Consider the following 23,263-nt stretch of genomic DNA (forward strand, 5'->3'; position numbering starts at 1 on the left):
AACTGGACTGGTATGTGGTGACTGGGAGAGCTGTAATTACCTCCTAAGAACTAGAGATGTGGAGAAATGTAATTATCGTTTTCCATCCCCTTCTGTGTCATCAGGCAACTGGTCCAGCCATTTCATTTGAGCTCTTAAGTGTAGGCTGTAGGCCCAGCCGTTTATCTATTCATACTAGAGAAAGTGCAAAGGGAAAAAATAGACTAAGTAATTAAAACCAATTGATCTCCTAATATTTGTGAGATTTCAGAATATAGTGTGAAAATCATGAAAGGGCTTGGTGCAACTGGTAAGGATGAAAGATAAAACCAATTTAGCCGCAGGCAAATGCAACGCAAGATCTGTCTGTAATTACAGTACTAGGAAAAACAGATTCAGAGAAAAGAACTAAGGTTGCAGAGAACCGCGCTCATGCTGCAAGTTCATCGTAGAGCTGGCAACAGCTTTCAGGAGATCGCGGCAGTTGGGTAATGAACGTTTTCAACATGCCGGTTTTGCACTGCACTCTTGTTCTGACTTACAAACTCAGGAGCTGTAGTTGTCAGAAACCATTCTTAATGTTAAGGAAGAGGCCGGCGGGGTGCGGGAACTCGGATGGCAAGTGACAATTCCTGGCTTCCTTCCTCCCCTCCACGAGGAGCTGCCCGGGGTAACAAGTACAGCTGCGAGGGGAAGAGTGCAGCTCCGAGCGCAGGGAAGGAGCGCCCGCAGGTCGCCCCTCGGCCGGCCGGGAGGAGCCCGGCAGGGAGCGGCCACGAGGGGCAGCGAGGAGGGCGCCGGGCGCCGGGAGGGGCTGCCGCGGGCGCTGGGCGTGCGGGAGGCGGGGAGGGGGCGGCGGCCGCGCTTATAGAGAGCGAGGAGAGGCGGCGTCTGCAGCAGCGGAGCGGGGAAGGGACGGGAGGAGGAGGAGGAGGCGGAGGCGGATCCCGCTCCGCCGTACAGCGCGGCCGGTTCGGTGCGCGCGGGGCCGGCGCCGGCGGGGCGGCCATGGCCTCGATGGCGGCGGCGATTGCCGCCTCCCGCACCGCGGTGATGAACGGCAACCGGCCGCTGGATGAGCGGGAGCGCAAGCGGTTCAGCTACTTCTCCTCGCTCAGCCCCATGGCGCGGAAGATCATGGCGGAGAAGGAGCGGATCCGCGAGCGCTACGGGCCCGAGTGGGAGCGGCTGCCGCCCCGCCAGCAGGACGAGATCATCGACAAGTGCCTGGTGGAACCGCACGTCCAGGCCCGCTACGCCGCGCACCGCGGCACCGCCCGCCCGCCCGCGGCGCCCGCCTCCTACCCCAGCCTGCGCCTCAACACGGGCCAGAAGGTGGTGCGCTTCGGCGACGAGGTACCGAGCGGAGCCGCACCCCGCGCGCGGCGTCCGACCGCGCTGAGTGGGCGCGGCACGTTGGTTCCCTGAGGGGGTCCGCCATGGCCGGGGCCTGCGGGAGGGGAGGGCGAGCGGCGGGGACGAGCGGGCGGTGGGTCCTGCTGGTCGGCAAACGGGGCTCGGTAGCGTGTCTCGGCTGCGCGGAGGAACCCTGTGGTTCCTGACGACCGGGGGTTGCCCCGGTGATGGATGGAGAGCGTCTGCGGGAGGGCGGGATGTTGCACTGCTTTCGGTGAAACCGTAGAAACAGGAAAGGCAGCGTACTGAGGCGTGCCTGGGAGAAGCAGGAGGGATCCCGGTGTGGGTTTCCTAAAGCAGAGGCTCAGTGAGAGGCCGCTGTCAGCTCTCCCAGAAGTTCTCCAGAGCTGAAGGCGGCGGCACGGAATGTTTACCCCGAGTTAAACCTCTTCCTTTCTGCTCCTAATTTCAGGCTCTGCTAAAAATAAAACATTGAAGACATTCCAGCTGTTGGTATTTTTGACGCCTTAAAGTAAATAAATAAATAAGCGCTGTCTTTCCCATGTTACCTGCCAAGAATAACAAGGGTGTGGAAGGAGTAGATAACAAAAAATATATAGATGTTAGAGCTTCTGAGGGTTCCTTGTCTAGTGGAGAAGGGCGGCAGTCGTTCCAGGAGAACATAAGTGCGAGGGTGCCTGCGTGGAATCATCCCATTGCCAGAGCTCCTGTGAGTGAGGAGATCTGACAGTGCTCCTGACTCCCTCTTTCCATGTGTGAGATTTCCTTTGTTTCATTTTGCTTAGTGTGCTTGTTTTGTGTGATGGGTTTTTGTTGTTTTTTTTTTTTAAGCGTGATTTCAGAGCCAATATCTTTCATTCTCTTAATTTAATTTCTTAAAGCGACCCGTTGTTAATTAACTTACGTGACTACCAGCAGAACAAAACAATCTGCTTCTGTGCTTCTAGCCATCAATCTAGTTTAAATTGAGCAGTGCTTCTTGAAGCTGGCTCGGCAGAATCCCTGCAGTGGGATTTGTACCTGCTTGGCTTTGTGGCAGAAGGCTGTGCTTTGCTTCCTGTGGCAGAAAGGTTCTATATAGTCAGTGATACCAGGAGTTCTGTGTGTTTTCTGGTAAAAGGCAGTCACTACTGGTAAAAAGGAGTGTAAAGACACAGACAGAAATCTTATTGTATGAGCAGTCCTTGAAACCTAAACTTGAAGTTATTTTTGAAAGGATTTAGGTGAATGACTGTGGAAACAGTGTGTTCAGCGTTCCTGGTCTCAGACAGCTCTGCTGGGCTTTCTGCTTTGAATTATGTGGATCCAGAAGGGAAGAAGGCATGTCGTAGGTGGTTGTGCTGCACCATATGGAAATAATATTTTCTGTTCATCCGAATTACAGCTAGAGCATCCACCTGAAACTTTTGCACACCGTTGTCTTTTTCCTTCTCCCCCAAAATGCAGCTGTAATATAAACAATGTTGTTCTTAGCTGTTGTGCAGCCACTGACCAACAAAAGCATGGTCCATCAAAATACAAACTTTAATTTTGGAAGCATATGCCTCAGCTGACTTTCTCCTTGACTTTCAAGCTGAAGTAATGTAAAATGCTTTTTGTAGAAAAGAGGTTCCACTTGTTTTGGCACTCTGCATTTCCATTTTAATTCTTTTAACTGCACTGTTGAGCCTTGGAGCTTTTCCTGGCACCTCATCTGATAGCTTCCTCTCCCTCTGCTCCCTCTCTGGCATTCAGCCTGATTCTTGGACATCTGCCCTGGCTCACTAATCTCTCCCTCCTCGTCCTGCCATTACAGAGCCACTGCAGCCACTCTTGCCATTTCGGTTCAACTTTCCAGGCTTGCAAATGCTTTACGTACAGAGCTTTGCTACCGTGCTACCTTCAGAACCGGCAGCTTTTTGAGCTGTACCGCTGCTGCCTATGTAAGATGTAGCTGCTCCACTTAGCGCAGTTACCTGGCGTTATTGCTGAGAACAGCCTACATAAGCTCACATACCCCCAAATCTCTAATTGATATTGCAGCCCTTACAGCGTGAGTGTGCTGTCCTGACAGTGTTCTTGTTGATACCAGCTACTTAAGCATCACATTTGCAGCTAGAGAAGCATAGCACAGCTTCCATGTTAGCTGACACTGAAATATGTAGCCATCTACCTGTGCTTACTTAAGCACAGAAAGTTCGTGTCTTTCTCTTCATGTTCTGTGGAGGACCGGGGAGAAGGCAGAATAAGGGTGAATGCTGAACATACTGGTTCACCCATCCAGAGCCCTCCCCACTTCCTTTCACTTCAGTGTGTGTGGCTGTTTTGATAAGCTGGTACAGAGCTTATATTTAGTAGTCTTTCATCTCTGGACAGGTGGTTCTCTCTTTCTCCTCCCACTTTTTTCCCATGTATCTTCTAATGCCAAACTGATTTGCTGAACTTTTTGTGCAGGACTGGGAAGTTCTCAAAGCATAAGCACTTCTCAAAACATTTTTCAGAATGTTACCTGGGTGGGAAGACTGTGACAGAAAATAGATGTGCAGTAATAGGACCACAGCATGCTGCAGCCACGATCTGGTCATATCATAGTGCCAGAGTGTTGCAGCACCACGTGTGACTCCTGGCAAATGTCTCGAGTCACCTGAGTGCCATTAGCCAAGGGCTTTTGGACTCTGCAACCTTCAAGAAGAGTTTTGTGTTTCTTAACAATGCTCCAGGTAGGAGTACAGACAGGGGGAAGAACTCATAGAGCAGTCCTGCAGAGAAAGACTTGGTCCTAGTGGACAAAAAGCCAAACATAAGTCAGCAGTGTGCTCTTGCAGCCTGAAAGGTCAACAGTATCCTGGGCTGCATTACAAGAAAGGGGGCCAGCAGGAATACTCTGCTCTGCCCTTGTGTGCCCCCAGCTGGAATACTGTGTCCAGGTTTGGGGCACCCAGCATAGGAAAGATATAGAACTTTTGGAGAAGTCCAGAGGCCCTGAAAATGCTCAGAGAGCTGGAGCACCTCTCCTGTGAAAAAAGGCTGAGAGAATTGGGGTTTTTTTTGAGATATCGAGTATTTGACAGGCAATCACAATAATGAGAATTTTCATTGAATGAAGTACAATGTGATTTAGAAAATGTTAAAACAGTTTATGTGGAGGAAAGACATGTAGGGGAATTTTTTACTTTCATCCATCATCTTTTGATAGGGAAGCTACCTGAGGGTGGACACAGTGTTTATTTTGCTTTGCATTAAGAACTTTGTTGCCAAGCCAAAGAATCGACTCTTTTGTCTCCTGCTTAAAAATGCTTTGAAGCAGCAAATATTTAATATATCAATAGCTCTAATGTCAGGCCTGTTATAGATTTGTGCTTTTAAAAAATAAGAAAAGCAGTGTGGTTTGGAGCGCAGCTAAACCACAATAACCAGCAAGTCCTGTTCTGACAGTGCTTCTGAAATGCATCTGCCAGCACAGAAACCCATTTGTTGGTAGTTTTGCAATGGCACAGTGGCTGTCAGCTGCTCTGAGCAATGCTTCTGTCAGATAGGCTGGCACCTTTCTCCCAGTGGCTTCCTTTTTGAAATTCTGATGCTGTTTGGCAACAAGCTGCCTACGTGTAGCAGGCATAGTTTGTGATTCTTTTTAATAGAATCTAAGGATTTTATGATTCTATGATTAATATATTCTCTAGCTGGTTCTTGAAGTGAAGTGTAGGACTGGATTTTTGTGTCGCTCTCTCCAACACCTTTTTTTTTTTTTTTTTTAAAACATATGTAATATGTTTTATGAGACTCACTTTCTTATAAATAGGTTGTTGAACAAAAGTTTATTTGACTTCTTTCTGGAAGAATGCTTTGTTGTGTGGTGAAAACAAAAGCTTATCAGATATGGATCTCTTCTAATCTGTGTTGATAATAAATAGCCTCAAAGCTGTTTTCTATTTTAAGTTTCACTCATCATTTACTTTTGTGAATCTTTAAACTTTTTATGGTTTTCCTTCTGTTTTCTTCAAACGTGCAAGAACTTGTATATTTTAGGGAAAACAAAGTTCTTTTCTCAGGTTTTGTTGGTGACAAACATGAGTCAAGCACATCAGGCAGAAAACAGTTGAACTGTGTTATTCTCCTGCTGCTCCCTTGGTCCTCTCCATGTCCCTCTGAGAACCAAGAAGTAAAAGCCACAGAATTCCCTTCTATGACAATGGACAGAACTTGGTAACTGTCTGTTTTATCCTACCTTCAAGTACTCTTCAACTAACTGCAGATGTCAATTCCTTGGAACTCTCTGTCTTTGAATCATATGTTAGATTGCTAGATCCAGTGGAAGACCTCTTGAATGTGGTTCTTCAGATGTACTGGCTCTGAAGTGTGTGGGGATGAGCAGCCTGAGGAGAAAAAGAAAAAAGATGAAAAATCTCCTCCTTTTCTTGCAGGGAACTCCTCCAGGAAAGAAGATGACAAACTCTGTATCAGGATCTGTTGTGATAGAACAAGAGGAAATGGCTTCAAGCTTAAAGATGGTAGAATTAGTTGAATATAAGGAAAAAGTATTTTACAGTGAGGGTGATGAGGCATTGGAATAGGTTGCCCAGAGATTTGGTGGATCTCTTATCCCTGGAGACTTTCCAAGGCTGAATCAGGCCCTGGGCAATACAATCTAGTTGTGCATGTCCCTGTTCATTGCAGGGGTGTTGGAATAGATGGCCTTTAAAGGTCCTTTTCAACTCCAAAGATTCTATGATTCAAGCAGATGTGTACTATTTCCATCTTCTGCAATTACCCAATGAAGTCTTAGATCGTTTCTCCAATAAGAACTTTTTAACAACCAATATCAAAATGCTGTTAACTTGTTTTGGGAGCTTTTTGTCTATCTAAGCTGGAGATTGACATTCTATGCCAGCAAGTTCAATGGCAGTTGAAAGCAACAAATTCTATGAAATGGAAACCTGATGGGCTCCATTCTGTAGGGAATGATCTGCCTTGGTGTATGGCAACCTCAGACCTTCACTCAGTCTTCCCTGTGCTATTTTCCAGTCATTCCTCAGGCAGCCTTTTATCAGCAGGCCTTACTAGCAGCAGCAGTATCTTTGCTGGGCTGAAGGGTGTGTTTCCTCCTGACGTTGTCTATACTAGTCCCAGATACAGGAGAGTTACGAACTTTCTTGCATCCAGAGCGAATGTGATTATGGCTTGCTGCCAACTTCTAAAGTGGTTCATAGCTGTTTTGCATGTTCTGTTAATGTATGATAGTCCTTTACAAGGAATAGCTTAACTTTCTGTGCCCTGTGTGCTACCAGTGCAAGTTTTTCTTTTGCTATTTTCCACTGGAGATGTCAGATAGTTAATAGTTTATTTAAATCACCTGTACAGATGGCTGACCTGTAACCTGTCTTATGGTTGGGATCTTGTATTAAGTTTTTTATGCCCAGTGCTCCAGCAAGTAATCCTTCTGGGCTATGTGGGACTGTCTCAGCTGCCGTAGCAAATGAGTTAGCTGGAACCTTCTGACAAGAAGTCACTTAAATCAGCAAGAGCTTCCCTTAAACTCCTAAGGTAAAATCCACTGACAACTCTGCTTACATGCCTGGAGCTTTAAGGCTCTCTGGCACCACGTGGGAGTTTGCTGGACTTCGCTTCTGTCTTTTAGTGCTATGGCTGACATCCAGTACTAGTTTGTGCAGACCCTGTGCAGACAGAACTCTAGTCCTGCCTACACTGTGTGACTTAATGCAGTGCCTGGGCTCACAGAGGGCGCTTTCCAACCTCTGTTGGCTCCTGGACTGTGATACCTGTCGTGCTTCCTTCAGAAATGGGGTTCCAACGCTGTCATTTTCAAGTGAAAAGGTGCAGTCTGAAAACGCTTTTGAAATAATCTGACAGCTCACCAGCTTCAAGGCATCCCATCTCATGCTTCGTATGGCATTCCAGTGTGGTCAGCAGCACCTCACAGTTCAAATACTGATAGAAGTCAAAACAGATAGTAATAACAGACTTTTACTCTGTTTCCCTTAAATGTTAATAAATAGAAGTATCCATTTCCCAGAACAAGAGGTTCTAGTATTACATTTGTGTTCTTAGCAATAACTTCCTGTGCTAAGCTACCTTTGGCCAGAATATGTGCTCCAGTAGAGCCCAGGCTTTTCCTTTCAGGTAAAGGAACCCCTTAGGTTGTTTAATTTTCAAAAGTATTTTCATCCATCCAAAACTATTTTCATCCATCCTCACCTTAGATACTTAGGTCTTAGCCAGTGAAGAATTAGTCAGGTGAATCTTGCTCTTATATCCCCGTAGAGAATGTGGGATAACTTTCATATATCTCAAACACTTCTAGAAACCGTACATTTCACAGGTGAGAACCAGTTGGAGACTGACATGTTTTCATGTTAAGGAGTTGGACAGACATTTCTAATTGTAATTTTCATAGCCTTTGGCCAATAGAATTTCACTAGAGTGAAATTAGAGATGGCAGAGCAAGAGAATGCTGTCAGATGTCTTTGAGAAATGCATTTCCATAAAGACAAAGATCAAAAATATGAAAAAAAGGGCAGTCATGTAAGATGGGGGATTCCTATGCAGTAGTTAGCTTAAATCATATTTCAGTTCTGTTATTACTTTAGAAGCGAAAGTGTGATGCAAGCACTTCAGGTATTGTCCTGTCATCTCTTTCTCAATGACAGGACAAGGGGAAACGGCTGGAAACTGCAGCATAGGAAGTTCTGCACAAATGTGCGCAAGAACTTCTTTACAGTGAGGTGACGGAGCACTGGAACAGGCCGCCCAGGGAGGTGGTGGAGTCTCCTTCTCTGGAGATGTTCAAGACCTGCCTGGATGCCTACCTGTGCAACCTGCTGTAGGGAACCTGCTTTGGCGGGGGGGTTGGACTTGATGATCTCTGGAGGTCCCTTCCAACCCCTACAATTCTGTGATTGTGTGATTCTGTGATTCAATGCATAGTTTCTCCGGGCCTTTACCCATCCATCCATCCATCCATCCATGCATCCATCCACCAGTCATTCCTACTCCTGTTCTTCCTCTGAGTTACTGTGGTGGCAAAGCAACATTATACTTGGTATAAAGGGTGCAACTCATTACCTTTACCAGCACGAGTTGGTAAAATGTAAAAATAAGAGCATCCAAGGTAAAATTAAGAACTAGAAGTGCAGTGATTTTATTACAGGTTGTAAAGAGACATGAACAACGGAATTGATTTATTTATTTGTCACCCCTTCTTTCTCAGTGTGGATTGTATTCTGGAGGCCAAGCTGTGCATGAAGAGATTACCTAAATTTCTCATTGAGATTATTTTCTTTTTTTTTTTTTTTCCATTATTGATACTGGCCTTCCGCTAGTCATGAAGGTGAAATGTAGTAATAGTTGAAAACTATTTAAAACTATATAAAACTAGTTAAAAACTGAGCGAGTTCACTCAGAACACGACCGTGCACAGCAGTTGACATATTGTGAACCATTCTTTCTGCATGACATATGACCAGAGCCTCTGATAGTTGTGAAACCTTGCAACGCTGTTGCAGCGCCTACTACACACCGCATTCCCAGAATGGTACTGCTTGGATTCAGATTGGGAGTTTAGTCTTGCATAAACAGCACCAAATACTTATTTCAGGCTGATCATCCTCAGAGTGCATAGTGCTGAGTCTTGTTGGGGCTGGATCCAGCTGTGGCTTGTGCTGATGGATATGCAGCCTTTTTGCTGCCTGGTTGCACACATGCTCTTCAGCCTGTGGGGCGGAAGAAATGGAACTTTATTTCCCTAAGGCCCCAGCTCCTCTGGTTATATTCTTGTGTGTTGCTACCAGCTACCAAGCAATGTGTGCAGTAGAAAACTGGAGATTTTAAAGCAATTTGTAGAGCAATTTCAAAAAGTTTAGGCCAAGTTAAATCTTTATATACCTTATAGGTTAAGTAGGAATACTATTTGGTAATCCTTCCCTCAAAGAACTTGCTTTCAGTCAGTCTTAATATGTAATCAGTTATATGTGGAAGTAGAGCTCTTGCTTTTTAGCTACTTTTTTGATAGTGGTTATACTTCCAGCAGTGCAACATAATGTTATCTGAATGATACTCTAAGCAGGTAAAGTTGCCCTTCTGATTTTTAATCATTCTTGAATTTTATTTCAGGATATAACTTGGCAAGATGAGCACTCAGCTCCGTTCTCCTGGGAAACGAAGGTAAATATGAGTCACTTTTACTTAAAATGTTGGTTTGTCATTTGATGCTGCTGTTCCTTCTGCTTTTCTATTATATTTTGACATTTGATAGGCAGTGTTGCCTTTGTTCTATGAGAGCTGTGTACAGTGACCATACTGCAAATGAAACAGAGCTGGTATAGTTTGGTTTACATCAACAGAAACACCAAGTGTGCTATGTGAACCAACACTCGTACTTCAAGTGCGGCTGTATGACGAGCATGCTCATTTAATCATATTTCAGACTTTTTGTTTCTGGATTTATCTGCCAGAGAAAGCTGCTTTTCACCCACTTTTTCTTTTTTTTTTTTGCCCTTGAACTATGTAGATATCATGCATGAGCTTATGGATATAATCTTAGCCTAATGCAGAGTAATTATCTGGAAATGCCAGTGGATACTAAATTAATCCAGTTGACCTAACCCTATAGTTGTTGTCAGCCTTCCTTGCTCAAGGTCACTGCCTCTAACTAGCAGCCCATCTGTGCTCAGCAGATGTAGATTAACCTATAACTTGATGTGGCTCCTGGATCCCTGCAGCATACAGTGCTGCAGTTCAGCAGAAAGCATTGTGGATCTTCTCTTACCTTAAAACTCTGTTACAAGCTATGGTGTTCAGGAGGATTTTTGGCAGCAGGAACCAGCTAGCTCAGTCATGCCCTCCTTTCAGGGCCCTTGGAGAAAGAAGCCACTGACTTTTAGGATAATACTAGAAAGGCTTGTAGTATGAGTGCACTTGGATGGAGCTGATACTCGTTGACCGTAAGGTGAAATAAATTGTATACTGGGGACAGTTATGTTGTCTCTCCCATTATTTTTTGATACAAACCCGAAAACTCAGTCTTAGGACCATGTCAGCTGTCATCATATTTTGAAGCTCTGTCTCGGTAAAATTTTATAACTTCTGAATATTTTAACTTCCTGGAGATGGTGCTGCCTATAATACGCTGACCAGTGATCCGTGATGATCTGCAGTCAGATGGGTTTCCTCTTTAATGGGCAGTTGTCTTTTAAGTGCTTGCATGGCTAATGAAGTATTTTTTTTTAACCCAAGTTATGGCTTTTCCTTTGCTGCTTAAGACACTTTGTGCTGTCCCTCTGGTGTCTCAGAATAAAGGTCTTCAGTGGTCCAGGTTCATGCTTTTCTGCAATGTGTGGAGAATTGCAGGATGATATGAAAACACTCCTGTGACTGCTGAAGAAAAGTGAAACAGGGGAAGTTGCATTAGGAATTTGTTTCAGCTAATCAAACTGTGCTTCTGATTCCCCCTCCTTCCTAGCTGTGCTTCAGCTGCAGGATGAAAAGCTGAATGACATTTTTCCTTGAGCAAAACTCTAGGGAATCCATTTTGTCCCACTTCATGGCATGCGGGTTGGTTGTTTTGTGTGGGTTCTTCCTTTTGTTTTCTTCCCAGTGCCTCATCATTTTGTGTCAGCCTTCCAGCCCAGCCCTTCAGCTGCTGAGTCGTCTAGTTCTAAAGGCCGATGTCTTGCTTCATGCTTACTCTTTGATCTCTTCCCTAACCAGTACTTCAACAAGAAAATGTTGGAATGCAATTTCTCCATGAGTAACTGGCTGAATAGAAAATACCCTTGCCCAATCAGTCCAGCCTGGGGAAACAGTGAAGAAACCTGAATGGGCCATTTAATAAGGTTGCAATGTTGTAAAGCATGTTTGGTGTCTTGTGTGCCACATCTGTTCCCACTCTTATTTTAGGCTGTCAGGCTCTTTCCGTTTCATTAGCTCTCCCTCACGGGGGGCTATTCTTTCTGTACCTTTTTTTTTCCCTTACCTTCTGTTCATGAAGAGTTTTTTGTTTCCTTTTGTGTTGTTTTGGTGTTGTTTTTTTTTTTTTTTTACATATCAGTGCTGTTGCAACAGAGTACCTTCATTCTTCTGTAGCTTTGTATGAATACATACAAATTTTTGTTCTCCAGCTTCTCTTCTGTCAATGTTTTGGCATACCTGTAGAAGAAAAATGTGACAACCGACCTCTGCAGAGAAGGAGGAAGTAGAGATTTAAATCAGTAAAGCCAATAGGCTTTTTCTTCTATTTTAACACTGTAAGAAAAAAATACGAAATAGCAAAATCAGTAGTTGTTTGTAGGACACCGTTTTTGGACAACTGAGGAGGTGGAGGGAACAGCAGAGAAATGGCAGGGTTGTGTTTTCTGCAAGTTGGAAGTGTTGCAGTGGTGACAATATTGCTTCCAGCTGATTAGGCATGGACACATTTTTCTTACAGTAGCTAATGGAATGAATCCCCTGATTTCATGGCTGTTACACTTACCATTAAAATACTGTAATAAATTGCTTTCATTTTGAACAGAATGTAGTAGAAGGATTTGATAACTTCCCTTCTGTCAGAAGTAAATTTTCTGTGTTCTCATTTTAAACACAAGTATGAGATAAGGGTTAAGTTGCTCATAACATGCCAAATATTCCCATGAATGTTTCCACCATTGAAGCTGCAAACAAAGCAGGAACACGATGTAAATGTTTGAGCTAGCAGTTAGGCATCATTTGAATGATCTAATGTTTTTAGTGGAAAACCATAGCACTTCTCAGAAGGATAATTACTGGAGAAGGAACACGTTCTCATGGCACTGCAAATAAAGTGACATTTTAGAATGAGAGGCTGACTTGGATGGAGTGATTTGGTTCATGGGTGGAGCCCTTATGAATAACACAGGAAATGTGGGTTACTCTTTTTTTTAAGTGGGGCCAAAGCCAGGTTTGTGAATTTAGGGCATTCTATTTATGGCTAAAGGTTTAAGTGTGATGAAAGCTGACATTTTGGCTGAGTTTAGCCTTTGAGGTTTCTTGGTCTGTTTGATGTAAAAAATGAGTGAAACAGCACGGATTTCAAGATATAAATGGAAAACAGGAATCATGCCTGGTTTTGGAAATAAAATTTTGTTTTGTTTCTAATGAATGTAATAGTGAGCAGAATATATAATTTGCCTGCCACCTTGGTTAACTCATTGAATGCACAGAGCAGCATGGGGACAAATTGGAACCTATTTCTAAATCATGCTGCTAACTAAAATAACTTTAATTCCAGATATTTAAAACAAACACTCGCACATCAAAAAAATCTGTTGGTCTTACTACAGCTGGAATAGCTGTGAAGGCAGCTTTAGAGAGTCCTTTCTGTAGGGGTTCACTTATTCCTCCTTCAGCTCTCCTCTGTGCTACTTTTTACACTACTTATAAAAAAAACAAAACAAACATAATATGCAAACTGTTTCCTGTATGGAAGGGCTAAAACTAAAAGACAATCTTCAATATCCTGATTTGTGCAACTCCTATGTGTTGGGTTTTTTTTTTCTTTAAAAGAAAAAAAAAAGTATCAGGAAAGGATTTTTTTTCCCCTCCTTCCATTATAGCCTGATATTAGAACTGTTTTTTCATCTTATAATTATTGATTTGGCATAAGTGGCAATACTTCATTGGAAGGAAGGAAGAGGGATGCCTGAGATTTTGGCTTTTTTCTTCCCCTTTTCAGTCTAGATTACAGAGATTTAAAAATCAGTGCCGTAAGACTACTGCTGAATATTAGTTCTTGAGCAAAAGAAATAAACTGTGATAACAGGAGCTGAGTTCAAGATTTGTTTTAATCTGATGGCCTGGTGTTGTTGGCTAAGGATTCAGTTACCTGCATCAATCTTTGGACAGCTGCTTTTGAGCGTAAAACCAGGCACGTGCCAAACACTGATACAGTGAGTTTGCTCAGACTCAGCAGTAGAGGAGACAAACTTGTGGCCAGAGCCAGACTACCGTTCATATCACCAAATAGTAGATAATGAAATTTCCTCTGAAGCTACGCGCTGTGCCTCTTTCATGTTATCTTTTGGTATGCGCTAAAATCACATAGACTGTTTTTGTATGCTCTATTTTTATCATTGTGATTGGTCTCTGCTGACCTAAGGATTTCTTTCTGAAAGGGTCCTGAAAAGATCCTGAAAACGCCCACAGGAAACAAAGGAAAAAATGGCAACAAGTTTGTGCCCATGTTTATTCTGATTCTGTCCGTTCAGCAAACCAAAGTCATTTTCTAAATCCTTCTCAACTTGGCTTTCTTATCTCTGCATATATATATCAAGCTTTGCTTTAAACAAGTTGCTTTTGACAGTGTTTCTGCAGTCTTTGTCTCAACAGTTTAGATTTTTCAGGCTGCCAAGCAAAACAATTTGTTTTGGCTGTGTTTGCGTGTCTGTTGAGTAAAATACTACACATTCCTGATGAGTGAATAAGATGCTTAAAAAAAATAGTTCCTGAGTTTTTGTGGTCATTTGTTTTCAAGATAGATTTATGACTTCAAACCCGATTCCATTAATCATTAGGCCCTTAAAGTGTGTGGTGCCTGTCTTATAGAATACATTGTTTCCCGTGAGCACCTACAGATAGGAGTATGATTTGGTAGGCTATCTCTGCCTGTAAGGTCTAAATAAATTGAATGGATCAAAGCGATAAATATCCTAATATGGCCTTTTTAAAAAAAGAGGGAGACATAGCTTCCTAAAAACTTCAGTTTTGCCTATTTTTTCTCTTTTATCTGTTGGGCAGAAAAGTGGTCCAAGATGTAGGCATCCTTTGCTCTAACCCTCGCAAAGGAATTTGATAACAGAGAAATTGCATTTTAGCTTTCTACATTGAGGACTTCTCACGTGGCCCTTCTCTGTCTCCATATGAATTTATCTGCTGCTCTGGTTTGTGATTTTTTGTTTCTTTTAGTGTTATATTCCACTTTTGTGACTTTTGATAGAAGATCAGAATATGTGAAGATATCACATATTAATCACTTTCTTTCCTCAGCAACATTTCTCAGAGCTTCAGACACCTTAAATAACCTTTAAAGTCAAATAGAAGCAAGAAGTGCTTCAAGAAAAATAGGCTTGCAACTTGTCCACAGAAATTCCTGAGAAGCAGAATTGTACTTCTGACCATTTGGGGCTGTTCTTAGAGAATGCCCAAGCTCCGTGCTTTCAGAATGTATTGGTGTGGTCTCTTCTTGTTGTAAAGACAAAGAGGAACTCTTGAAGAAGTGTTTTCAATCAGATTTTTCCATATGAAGCATCACGTTATGATCTGCTTCATCTCCAGAGCATATCTTGATGCACATATGCAAACCTAAACATTGGGTGGGTTTTCCTTGTAAAGTTGAAAGGTGTGGTCACCCTCAGCAGTGCACTGACTGGAATTTTAGAGACTGACCAAGAAAGGTGAGCTTAGCTCTTATGTATTTCAAAGCTAGATAAACTAGATTAAGCTTAAATTAGACAGGGCATCTATAGAGTGAGCTGATTTAATCAATATTCAGAAACTTTCTTCACCACTTAAAAGGTGAAAATCTCCAAGAATTGAGAGCAAACTTTAAAGAGTTGCATCCAAACTGAGGAGCTGGTGTTTTTCCTTCTCAAATCACGATTCTAGTTTTTGTTAGATTTTAATCTCAACGCTTCAGCTACTCAAATTGTAGTCTTGTTTTGGTACATTATTCCCCAGGATCATTTGGGCATCAGGACTGCTTCATTCACAGCCCTATGAAAATACAAAAATGTGTGCAACTCCTTTCACTGCCCCATGTTCTCCATTGTAAAAGGACAAAGACTGTGTCCTCTCTGGGTTGGAAAGGTTAAAAGTGTCTGAAGTTCTGTAGGTCACGCTCTTCCCAGCACCAGCAGGAGCCTGCTCCTTCCAAACCAGAGCTCTAGGTTGACATTTGGGCCTTTCTGAAAGAAAATGAAATGTGACCACAGGAAGTGGCTTTTGGTCCACAACATAAGAATTTTTAAGGAAACCTGACATTATTTTGTGTGTCTTGGTGCTACGGAAATGTGAAGTCATCTTCTTTCTTCTTTCTAATTTTCTCCAGCTTCTCTTCTGTCAATGTTTTGGCCAGATTTTGTTTCCAGCATCTATCTAGAGGAAACAGGGCTGGGATGGCCTCTCTCTGCTCTGGGCACTGACCCTCTTTCTCGTTTGAACTGAGGTAGGAAAGGATCATTTTACTGAAAGTGCTCCTGCAATGGCCTTTTACCAGTGTCATCTCTAGTGTAAGCTCTGGAGCAGGCTGAGAAGAAAGGAGACTGCAGAAGGATAGGAAATAGCCCTGGTTCAAGTACCTTCTCATGCAGGAATTAAGTTTTCCAAGGTGCAATAAAAACAAAGCAAGATTATCTTTTTCCCTTTGGATATTAGGGAAATGCATGTTCACTTTATATTGTGGCTTGAGGATTTTTTAAGGTGGGATTTTGTCATTTTTGAAGTCTTAAAGCATCTTAACTTCAGGATGGTAAATCTCTATTCAATAGTATTGTCAAGTGAGCTTAGGGTAACAAATCCTATAAATTAGTACAGAAAACAGCAGTCACTGAATAATCCTCAACACCGTTGTGTTTACACAAAATTCATCAAGTGGAAAATTGGGTTTAAAATAAAAATAAAGCAGTGTGTTTAATATCCTTCATTATCTGGTGACACAGCATATTCTTAATGGAAACACGTAATCTAATGCTTCCCTGCTTATAATTTCAGAAATATACCTAATATTATACAATTCCTTAGAAAGTACAGATGTTGATTCATGAATCAATTATGTGTAGCCAGCTGCTGGCCAGTCCAAAACAAATTGGTCACGTAAGCCAAAACAAATCTGGATTTTAAATAATCAGAGGCTGTGTTAACATTTGCATTTTGATGAGAAATACTGAATGTGAAATACGAGGTGTGCAAATCCTAAATCTGGAGTCCCTTTGAACTGAACGTGTACAATAGCACAGAACTTGACATCAAAGACTGCTATTAAAAGCAGCATGCAATTTGGACTTTTTTTAACATTAATTCTACAGATGCTGTTGCAGTTTGGTTCAGGAAGGTCCCAAAATGAGGTAGAATTGGGAAAACTTAGCAAATTAGTAATGGACTTCAGATGTATCAACAACTTATGGCAAAATCTACTGTTTGAAATGTCCTGTACGCTTTTTGCAAACTAGTCAAGTCTGTAACAAGAGTGTAGCAGTAGCTGAAAATGCACTGGTTTTTGTTTGTTTTTTTTTTCCATGACGTTCCATATACAGTAACACCTGAATGTTCCTTAGGAGGAACTAAGGCTTAACTTTTACTGGCCTAAAGACTATAAAGCTGGCAGCCAAGAGTGCTGAAGTGGTGGTAAGCAAAATGAACGTTTCGTTGCACTGTTCACCCTTGGGTGGCTTTTGCAGGATCTGTTTCATGCCTTAGCTGCGGTCTTCATTGACTCAGTGTGACTTCTCACAAATGAGTGCAGCTATCCTAATTGCAAGTAAAACCAAAACACAGCTCTGGGGTGAGTGTTGAACAGGCCCTGCTGGAGTTGTTTCTTACTCCAAAGTGGCATTAGAATTGCAAAACTACTGATTTACACATACTCATTACATCTAGTACTCTGTCTTGGAAGTAGATGGAATTAAAACATATTGCCAACTGTATCGAAGACTATACTGGAAGACTGCCTTTTCAGCATGTTGTGCTTTCATTTGCTTAATCTTCTTGTGTAAAACACGTATAGCTTTCAGAAAGCATCCACATCTAATGTTTTAGTGCTGTTCTGAGGGATGTGGTCTAGTGGGAAATATTGGTGATAGGTGGACGGTTGGACTGAATGATCTCAGAGGTCTTTTCCAACCTTGGTGACTCTATGATTGTATAAGCTATCTTGGATGGGACTTGGATGGTAACTCAAATCATATTTTCAACCACATTCATATAATCAATCTGTTTTTCCTCTGACTCCTTTTCAGCAGGTCTGGGACTTTTTCATGTGCCTGCATTGCAGACTTTTGTTAATAATTATTTTAGACATTTATGGAAAAAATGAATGGCTTTTCTGTGATACCTGCTGCATGAGAATTGCCTAGATATTGGTAAAAATATTATCTATATGCATCAAGCTGAGAATTTCATTACCGTGTCTTTGTGAAGGGCTCTGAAATACTTTTTTTTTCTTTCCTTTATTCCCGAACAGAGTCAGATGGAGTTCAGCATTGCATCTCTGTCCATACAAGAACAGAGTGGTGCCCAGTCACAAAATGAACAGAGGCAACCACTTAAAGCAGCACCTGGTGTCCAAGTCCCTAAATCTTCTCAGGCTAAGACCCCTGGCTCTGATGGGTTAATAGCACCCAGAAAGGATGAGGAGTCCTCTTTCTGGAAGATAAATGCAGAACGCTCCAAGTTTGAAGGAGACAAGTCTGAGTTCCAGTCCTTGACCCCCAGCCAGATCAAGTCCATGGAGAAAGGAGAGAAACCCCTTCCCTCGTTTTACAGACAAGAGTCTGCTCCAAAGGAGGTGGCAAAAGCTGACAAGTCCAGCGTAACTAAACCTGAGAAGTCTGTTACCCCCAGTCTACCTTCTGTATCTCTTGAATGGGAGAAACCTCGACCCACTCAACTCCCTTCTAGTTCTCTAGATGATTTCTTTCTTCATGACCCACCACAGGACCTGGCATCTTCTAGGACAAACAAGGAAGATACTGATGGTACTATACTTACAGATCCACAAAAGGCTGGACAGGTAAAGACTTCTGTATCCATTTTCCTTGAATGTAAAAACCTTGTAACATATTAAAATATGACAAAGTCATTCTGAAAGATTAGAAATGAAGTATTAAAACGTAGATAAGCTTGTTGTCTTTTTATCTTGCAAATTCAGGGAAGTCTATTTAACCAAAGTGTCAACTGCTGCTCTTTGTTTCAGTATAGTATTTTTTAATGTAGTAAAGTTCGTAGGATAAGGGCATCATTTAAATATAACAACTAAAACACTGACATGGCATCCATTGGCTGACTTGAGAGCAAGCTACCTACATTTAGGGTAGGGAGCTTACTATATAAAATTTAAAAACTTTTTTTTTTCTTGAAACAGCTGAATGCTTCTTATAAAAAGCTTAACTTGAATAGTAGGAAAATTAAAATCTAGGATTCTTTCTTGGTATACACAGCATAACAGTGAATGGTGAGCTTATTTCTCAGCTGTTCTAAGCCCAGCAGCCGTGTCGCAGTGTTTTGTCCCAGGCAGCTGGACAGCTTTAAATGTATTTTCTCTTAAAGTCCAAAATGGAAATGGAATGAGTTCCCAGAATAGCCTTCTGAATGTGGCTTTTTTTTTTTTTCTTAAAGAAAAACAAATAACAACAAAAAAGAACCTTAGGCAGCTCAATAGCCCAATGATCTATTTAAAAAGCAGATGCTGATCTGTGAGAAAAGAAAAGGAAAGGAAAGGAACAACAGGATATGACATGGTGAGGGAAAGAGAAGAAAGAAACACAAAGCCTAAAAGCTGTGAAGAACTGTTCTTGAAACAAAGCCATGCAGTTCTGTTTGAAATGCAGCACTGCACTCAAGCCTAATGTATTCCTGTACACCTTAAGCATGTCACAAAGCTTTCTGTTACCATTGGTTTTCACACTGGTGATTGTTTAAATTCCAAACAAGATGATGTAAGGTCAGAAAGATGCAGGCTGAGGTAAATGCTTGAAAGTGAAGAGAGTGGCAGTATTTCAGAGAACTTTACTTAAGCCACATCAGTGCTTGGAGTGCCACATTTAGTTTAGGTTGTAGTGTGTTTTTTTTCCTGAAGTGAACACATTATTCTTGAGCTTTTCTACTACAAATTGTGACTGCAGTAGTTCTTTAATTTTAGATAAAAACTCTGTCATGATTTCCTACATCATAATGGTTTGTTCAGTATTAATTCCTTGGAATGTTTTCTGGCTCACTGGAGTGGTTTGAAAAGCCTGGTTTTCCTATCCATGCAGAAGCAAACCTGCCATATCAGAAAGTGAGAAGACAGGGTTGCATGAAAGAATTTTCTTCGCTCCCTCTTTCTGGATTCTTTCCCCAGAACAGGGAAGAGATTGCAGAAAGAGGAAATGAAGAAAAGTCACACTGTAGGAATAGAGACTTTAGAGACACACGTGTCTCCTGAACAGTCTTCCTGAACACTGAAATCACTGCATATGTCACAGCTGACAGTGCAGTACTGCAGGAGCAGCATGTTCTTGATAGCCAAGTAAAATGGCTTGTCAACAGAGTCTAAAGCACATACTTTTCTAAAAACAACTGGCTGTCACTGCAACAGGCAATCCATTTGGATGAGTAATGCCTGTGTTGTTGGCTGTTGTTTTTTTTCATTCTCTGCAGTGCTCACCCTACTCTGAAAGTTGATCTTTATGAGTTTTTTTCCATGGGCACAAAATTACCTTTTGCCTGCAGATTGGTAGGATTATTTGCTTCCTTGGAGTTGCATTTTTGTTCTTGTTTGTCTTCCTGTCTGGTATTATTTAGTGTAGATTCTTAGGCATCCTAAGCAAGATGAAGGACTTGAAATACTGGCAGACAACAGTTTAAAGTTTCTTTTGTAGATAAGCAGTCAAGTACTGGGCTTGTAATTCCGTAATTAACAGTCACATCTTTTCTTTTTTCCTCTTGCAGACTAGTACAAGCAATGTTATCTTGAAGACTGGCTTTGATTTTCTAGACAACTGGTAAAAGGTGCATCAAAATAGTCCGAACCAATTCTGGGGAAGGAGTGAGACATCTTTCTCTTCATGTGTTAATTTACTAGTATTTGTGTCTTTTTCTAGAAGTAACTTTCAAATTCTTAAATGTTGCCTTTGTATAAACTTTTGTAATACCAGATGCATTTTTGGTTTTTAAACAGTGTTAGATGTGTGGTTTCATTTTGATTTATTTTTAAAATCTGTTAAATTTTTAGTAGCTACTGTTTTGAGAGGATGGGAGAAGTTACCAAACAGATGTTAAAGGAAAACAAATGAAGTGTCTGTGCATCTGAGAAGTGGAACCTACAGGAGCAGGTTATTATTTTCAATTGAAACCTTGCTAGCATGGCCTGTAAGTAATAGCATAGCACATGCAGTGGTTCCAAAAAATAAACCAAATGATTCTGTACTTCAGATAACTAGCAAAAGCAGTATGAAAAATAGGCATACAGAGTGCGTTGATTTCTGTATTTCATGTAGTCTGGAAGTAACTTTTGTATTACTTATTTAAAAATACTTTTCTTTTGAAGAGGGCAGAGGTATTGCCAAAATGATGGATCCAAAGAAGCACTTCTTCTACCCTATAAATCTGCTGAAATAACCAGAAGAGTGTTAGAGAAATGTCCTGAGGAAAGAATTGATGTTTCTGATCTTTGGATTAAAGACTTGAATTGGGGAAGGGAAATAGGACAACACCTTATGAATGGGAGAAACAGTCTTCAGGGAATACAAGCCTAACGATTCACTGCCTCCTTGTTAGAGCATAACTCTTCTTAACAGTGGTGCTGGAAGCACAGCACTGGTAATTGCTGCAGTGTGAATTACCTTTGTGTCAGGAAACCACTATGTTTATGGGAGGTCCTAGCAGTATGAGGCTTCTTTGTATTTATAAGCAACTTACAGTCTCAAAGACTTACAAACTTTGGTGCTTTTTCCTCCTGGTGGGTATTTTCTCTCTTCAGCATTCAACATCTGGGTTACATTTATTCCCAAGATGCAAAGTAGCATCTCAAGGTGGCCCTCAGCAGTTCTGCGTTCGAATGATCTTTGGTGTTTTAAATGTAGAGAACAAGGTTAGCTGTCATTTGAGTCTGTTGTCTCCGAAATGCAGCATGATTTACACACTGACTCTCACTGTGTTTACCTCACCTTGAAGCCTTAATTCCCCCAACGCACAACCAGTGGGTGGTCTGCTCCAATGCCAAAGGTCTGACCTTCCCTTTACCTCAGCAGTAGTCCCGTAGCGTTTGTTTGGGGTACAAGGCAAAGCATGGGACTCTGATGGCTCTTGTAGGTCCCTGCCAAATCTGTAAGAAGGTCGCCATCTCCTAGACCTTGACAGTGCTGGGCTTCTCATGGATTAGCATTTGGTTAAATGCCAGAGGCAGCGACATGCACAGAACTGGCTGCTGCAGGGTTTTCTTCTGCCTACTCCAAGTCTGTTACAGGAAGCGTTTGAAATGTACTGGAGGAGTCCTTGCCTCTAATTGCTGTACTGCCTGCTCCAAACAAGCATTGTGTGCTGATAGAGCATTAAAACTTACTTGCTGACCAAGGAAAATGCTGTGAGCTGCCCTCTGAAAAACAGAGCCCCAAACCTCCAGCTTTTCTAGAGTTTTCTTAAAAGGTTTCTTAGCTAAAGGGGCAGATTGCCACAGAGTATAAGCCATTGCATAGCCTTATGTTTAGAATTCAGAGGCTTCTAAATATCTCTCCTGAGATGCACACGTTCCCTAATTCACAGATATTGTCTCTGCATTCAGCAGTTCACAAAATACTATAATTGTTTCTGTTGGCCTAGGCTTTACAGCTTGCTTTTTCTTAGCTGTCTGTTTTTAGGATTTCTTACACGTAATCTTACAAGCATTAATATAGCTTAGAACAACTTCAGCAAAAAAACATTTAGGTGTGTAATTAGTGCTGACTTACACTTCCTTTTCAAAGCTGACAAACACTAACCCTGGGTGTTACTCCTTTCATTGACTCCAATTTTCTATGCATTTAGCTGCTGAAAAGTTTCAAATCCAATGTTAAGATGTGTATTCTAATCTTACTTAGAAATGGGCAGATCTTAAAGCAAACTCTCATACTGTTGAGGGGTGTTATTTCATATCTCTGCTAACTGCATTGAAACTTCTTGAAGCAAAACCTGGGCTGTCTGTCTCCTCCATTGGCTAACACTACCCTGATACACATTGGGACCAGCTGGTAGAACATGCTGCAGAACTTTATACTTATCCTGGTAGCTCTTTCCTGTGCTTTGACAAGAGTTGATGCTCCTTCTTTCTTTCATATGTTTTTATTAAACATTCTTACAAAAAAAAATGTACTTGGTCACATTTTATATTAACAATGTTTTAATAAATTCACTTTAAATAGAACATTCAAGGCTTTTGTACTAGTTTGTGCTTTGTCCCTTAACGCCCTTGCTTCATCAGTGCCATTTGAGTTTTTTGTTCATATTGAATTTGCCTGAAAGGCAGTGAAGAACAGTCTGGTCTAGAATTTAGAAATGGAGTTCTTCAGATCAGAGGGAAAAAAAAAAATCAATTCTCCACACTGCAGCTGGATTTCAAACTGAGAGTGAGGCTGTTTGGGGAAGTTTCCGTGCTTTGTTGCTTTGTCTGAAAGGTGGGGACAGGAGAGGACTTGAGGCTTCTGTGAAGACTTCACTGTAATGGACTTGAAATGTAACGCACACATCGGTATCAGGAGCAATATTGCAGGAGGATTCTGAGAGCAAATGACCAGTGCAAATGACCAGAACTAGCAGTGACAAAGTTTGACACAATTATGCTCGCTGTGGATGGCTACCTACAGGTTTTAAAAGCAAGTCACAAGAAGATGCTGGCAGAGGCCACTGCATAGTCTCGCTTTGTGCTTTCTGTCCAACACTTGAAAGCTTGCTGCACAAGAGAATCAAACTTACTGCTACAAGCATGTTTCTTTTTCTGCATACCCACATCTGCTCTTTTCTAAAAATGTATTTTGAAAAGCAGCTCAGATTTGTTTGATCCTTGAGCTGAATTTCTACCAACAATTGAAAGGACATCTGAAGAAGAATTTGGTTTGGAAAGCCTCGACAGCCAATTAGGGGGTGGTATTCCAAGTATAATTAGGATCTGGCTTACACACAGTTTTCTTCAGTCTTGTTTAAGCTTTATCTTAACTTTTAAAAGTCCATTCTC

At 41.7% G+C, this 23,263-nt stretch overlaps 1 protein-coding gene across 1 annotated transcript; it reads left to right on the forward strand.

Moving 5' to 3' along the window:
• Nucleotides 1-987: 987 nt before the first annotated feature.
• On the forward strand, nt 988-22,451 carry CUNH1orf198 (chromosome unknown C1orf198 homolog). Its single transcript, XM_042828289.1, has 4 exons — nt 988-1,335; nt 9,463-9,513; nt 17,540-18,088; nt 20,008-22,451. Exons 1-4 carry the CDS (start codon nt 988-990, stop codon nt 20,062-20,064), a joined length of 1,005 nt encoding a protein of 334 aa, XP_042684223.1. The 3' UTR covers nt 20,065-22,451.
• Nucleotides 22,452-23,263: the final 812 nt, after the last annotated feature.

Source organism: Centrocercus urophasianus, unplaced genomic scaffold (genome assembly GCF_019232065.1).
Source record: "Centrocercus urophasianus isolate 14NV4802_14NV808 unplaced genomic scaffold, USGS_Curo_1.0 seq_10, whole genome shotgun sequence".
NCBI lineage: Eukaryota > Metazoa > Chordata > Aves > Galliformes > Phasianidae > Centrocercus > Centrocercus urophasianus.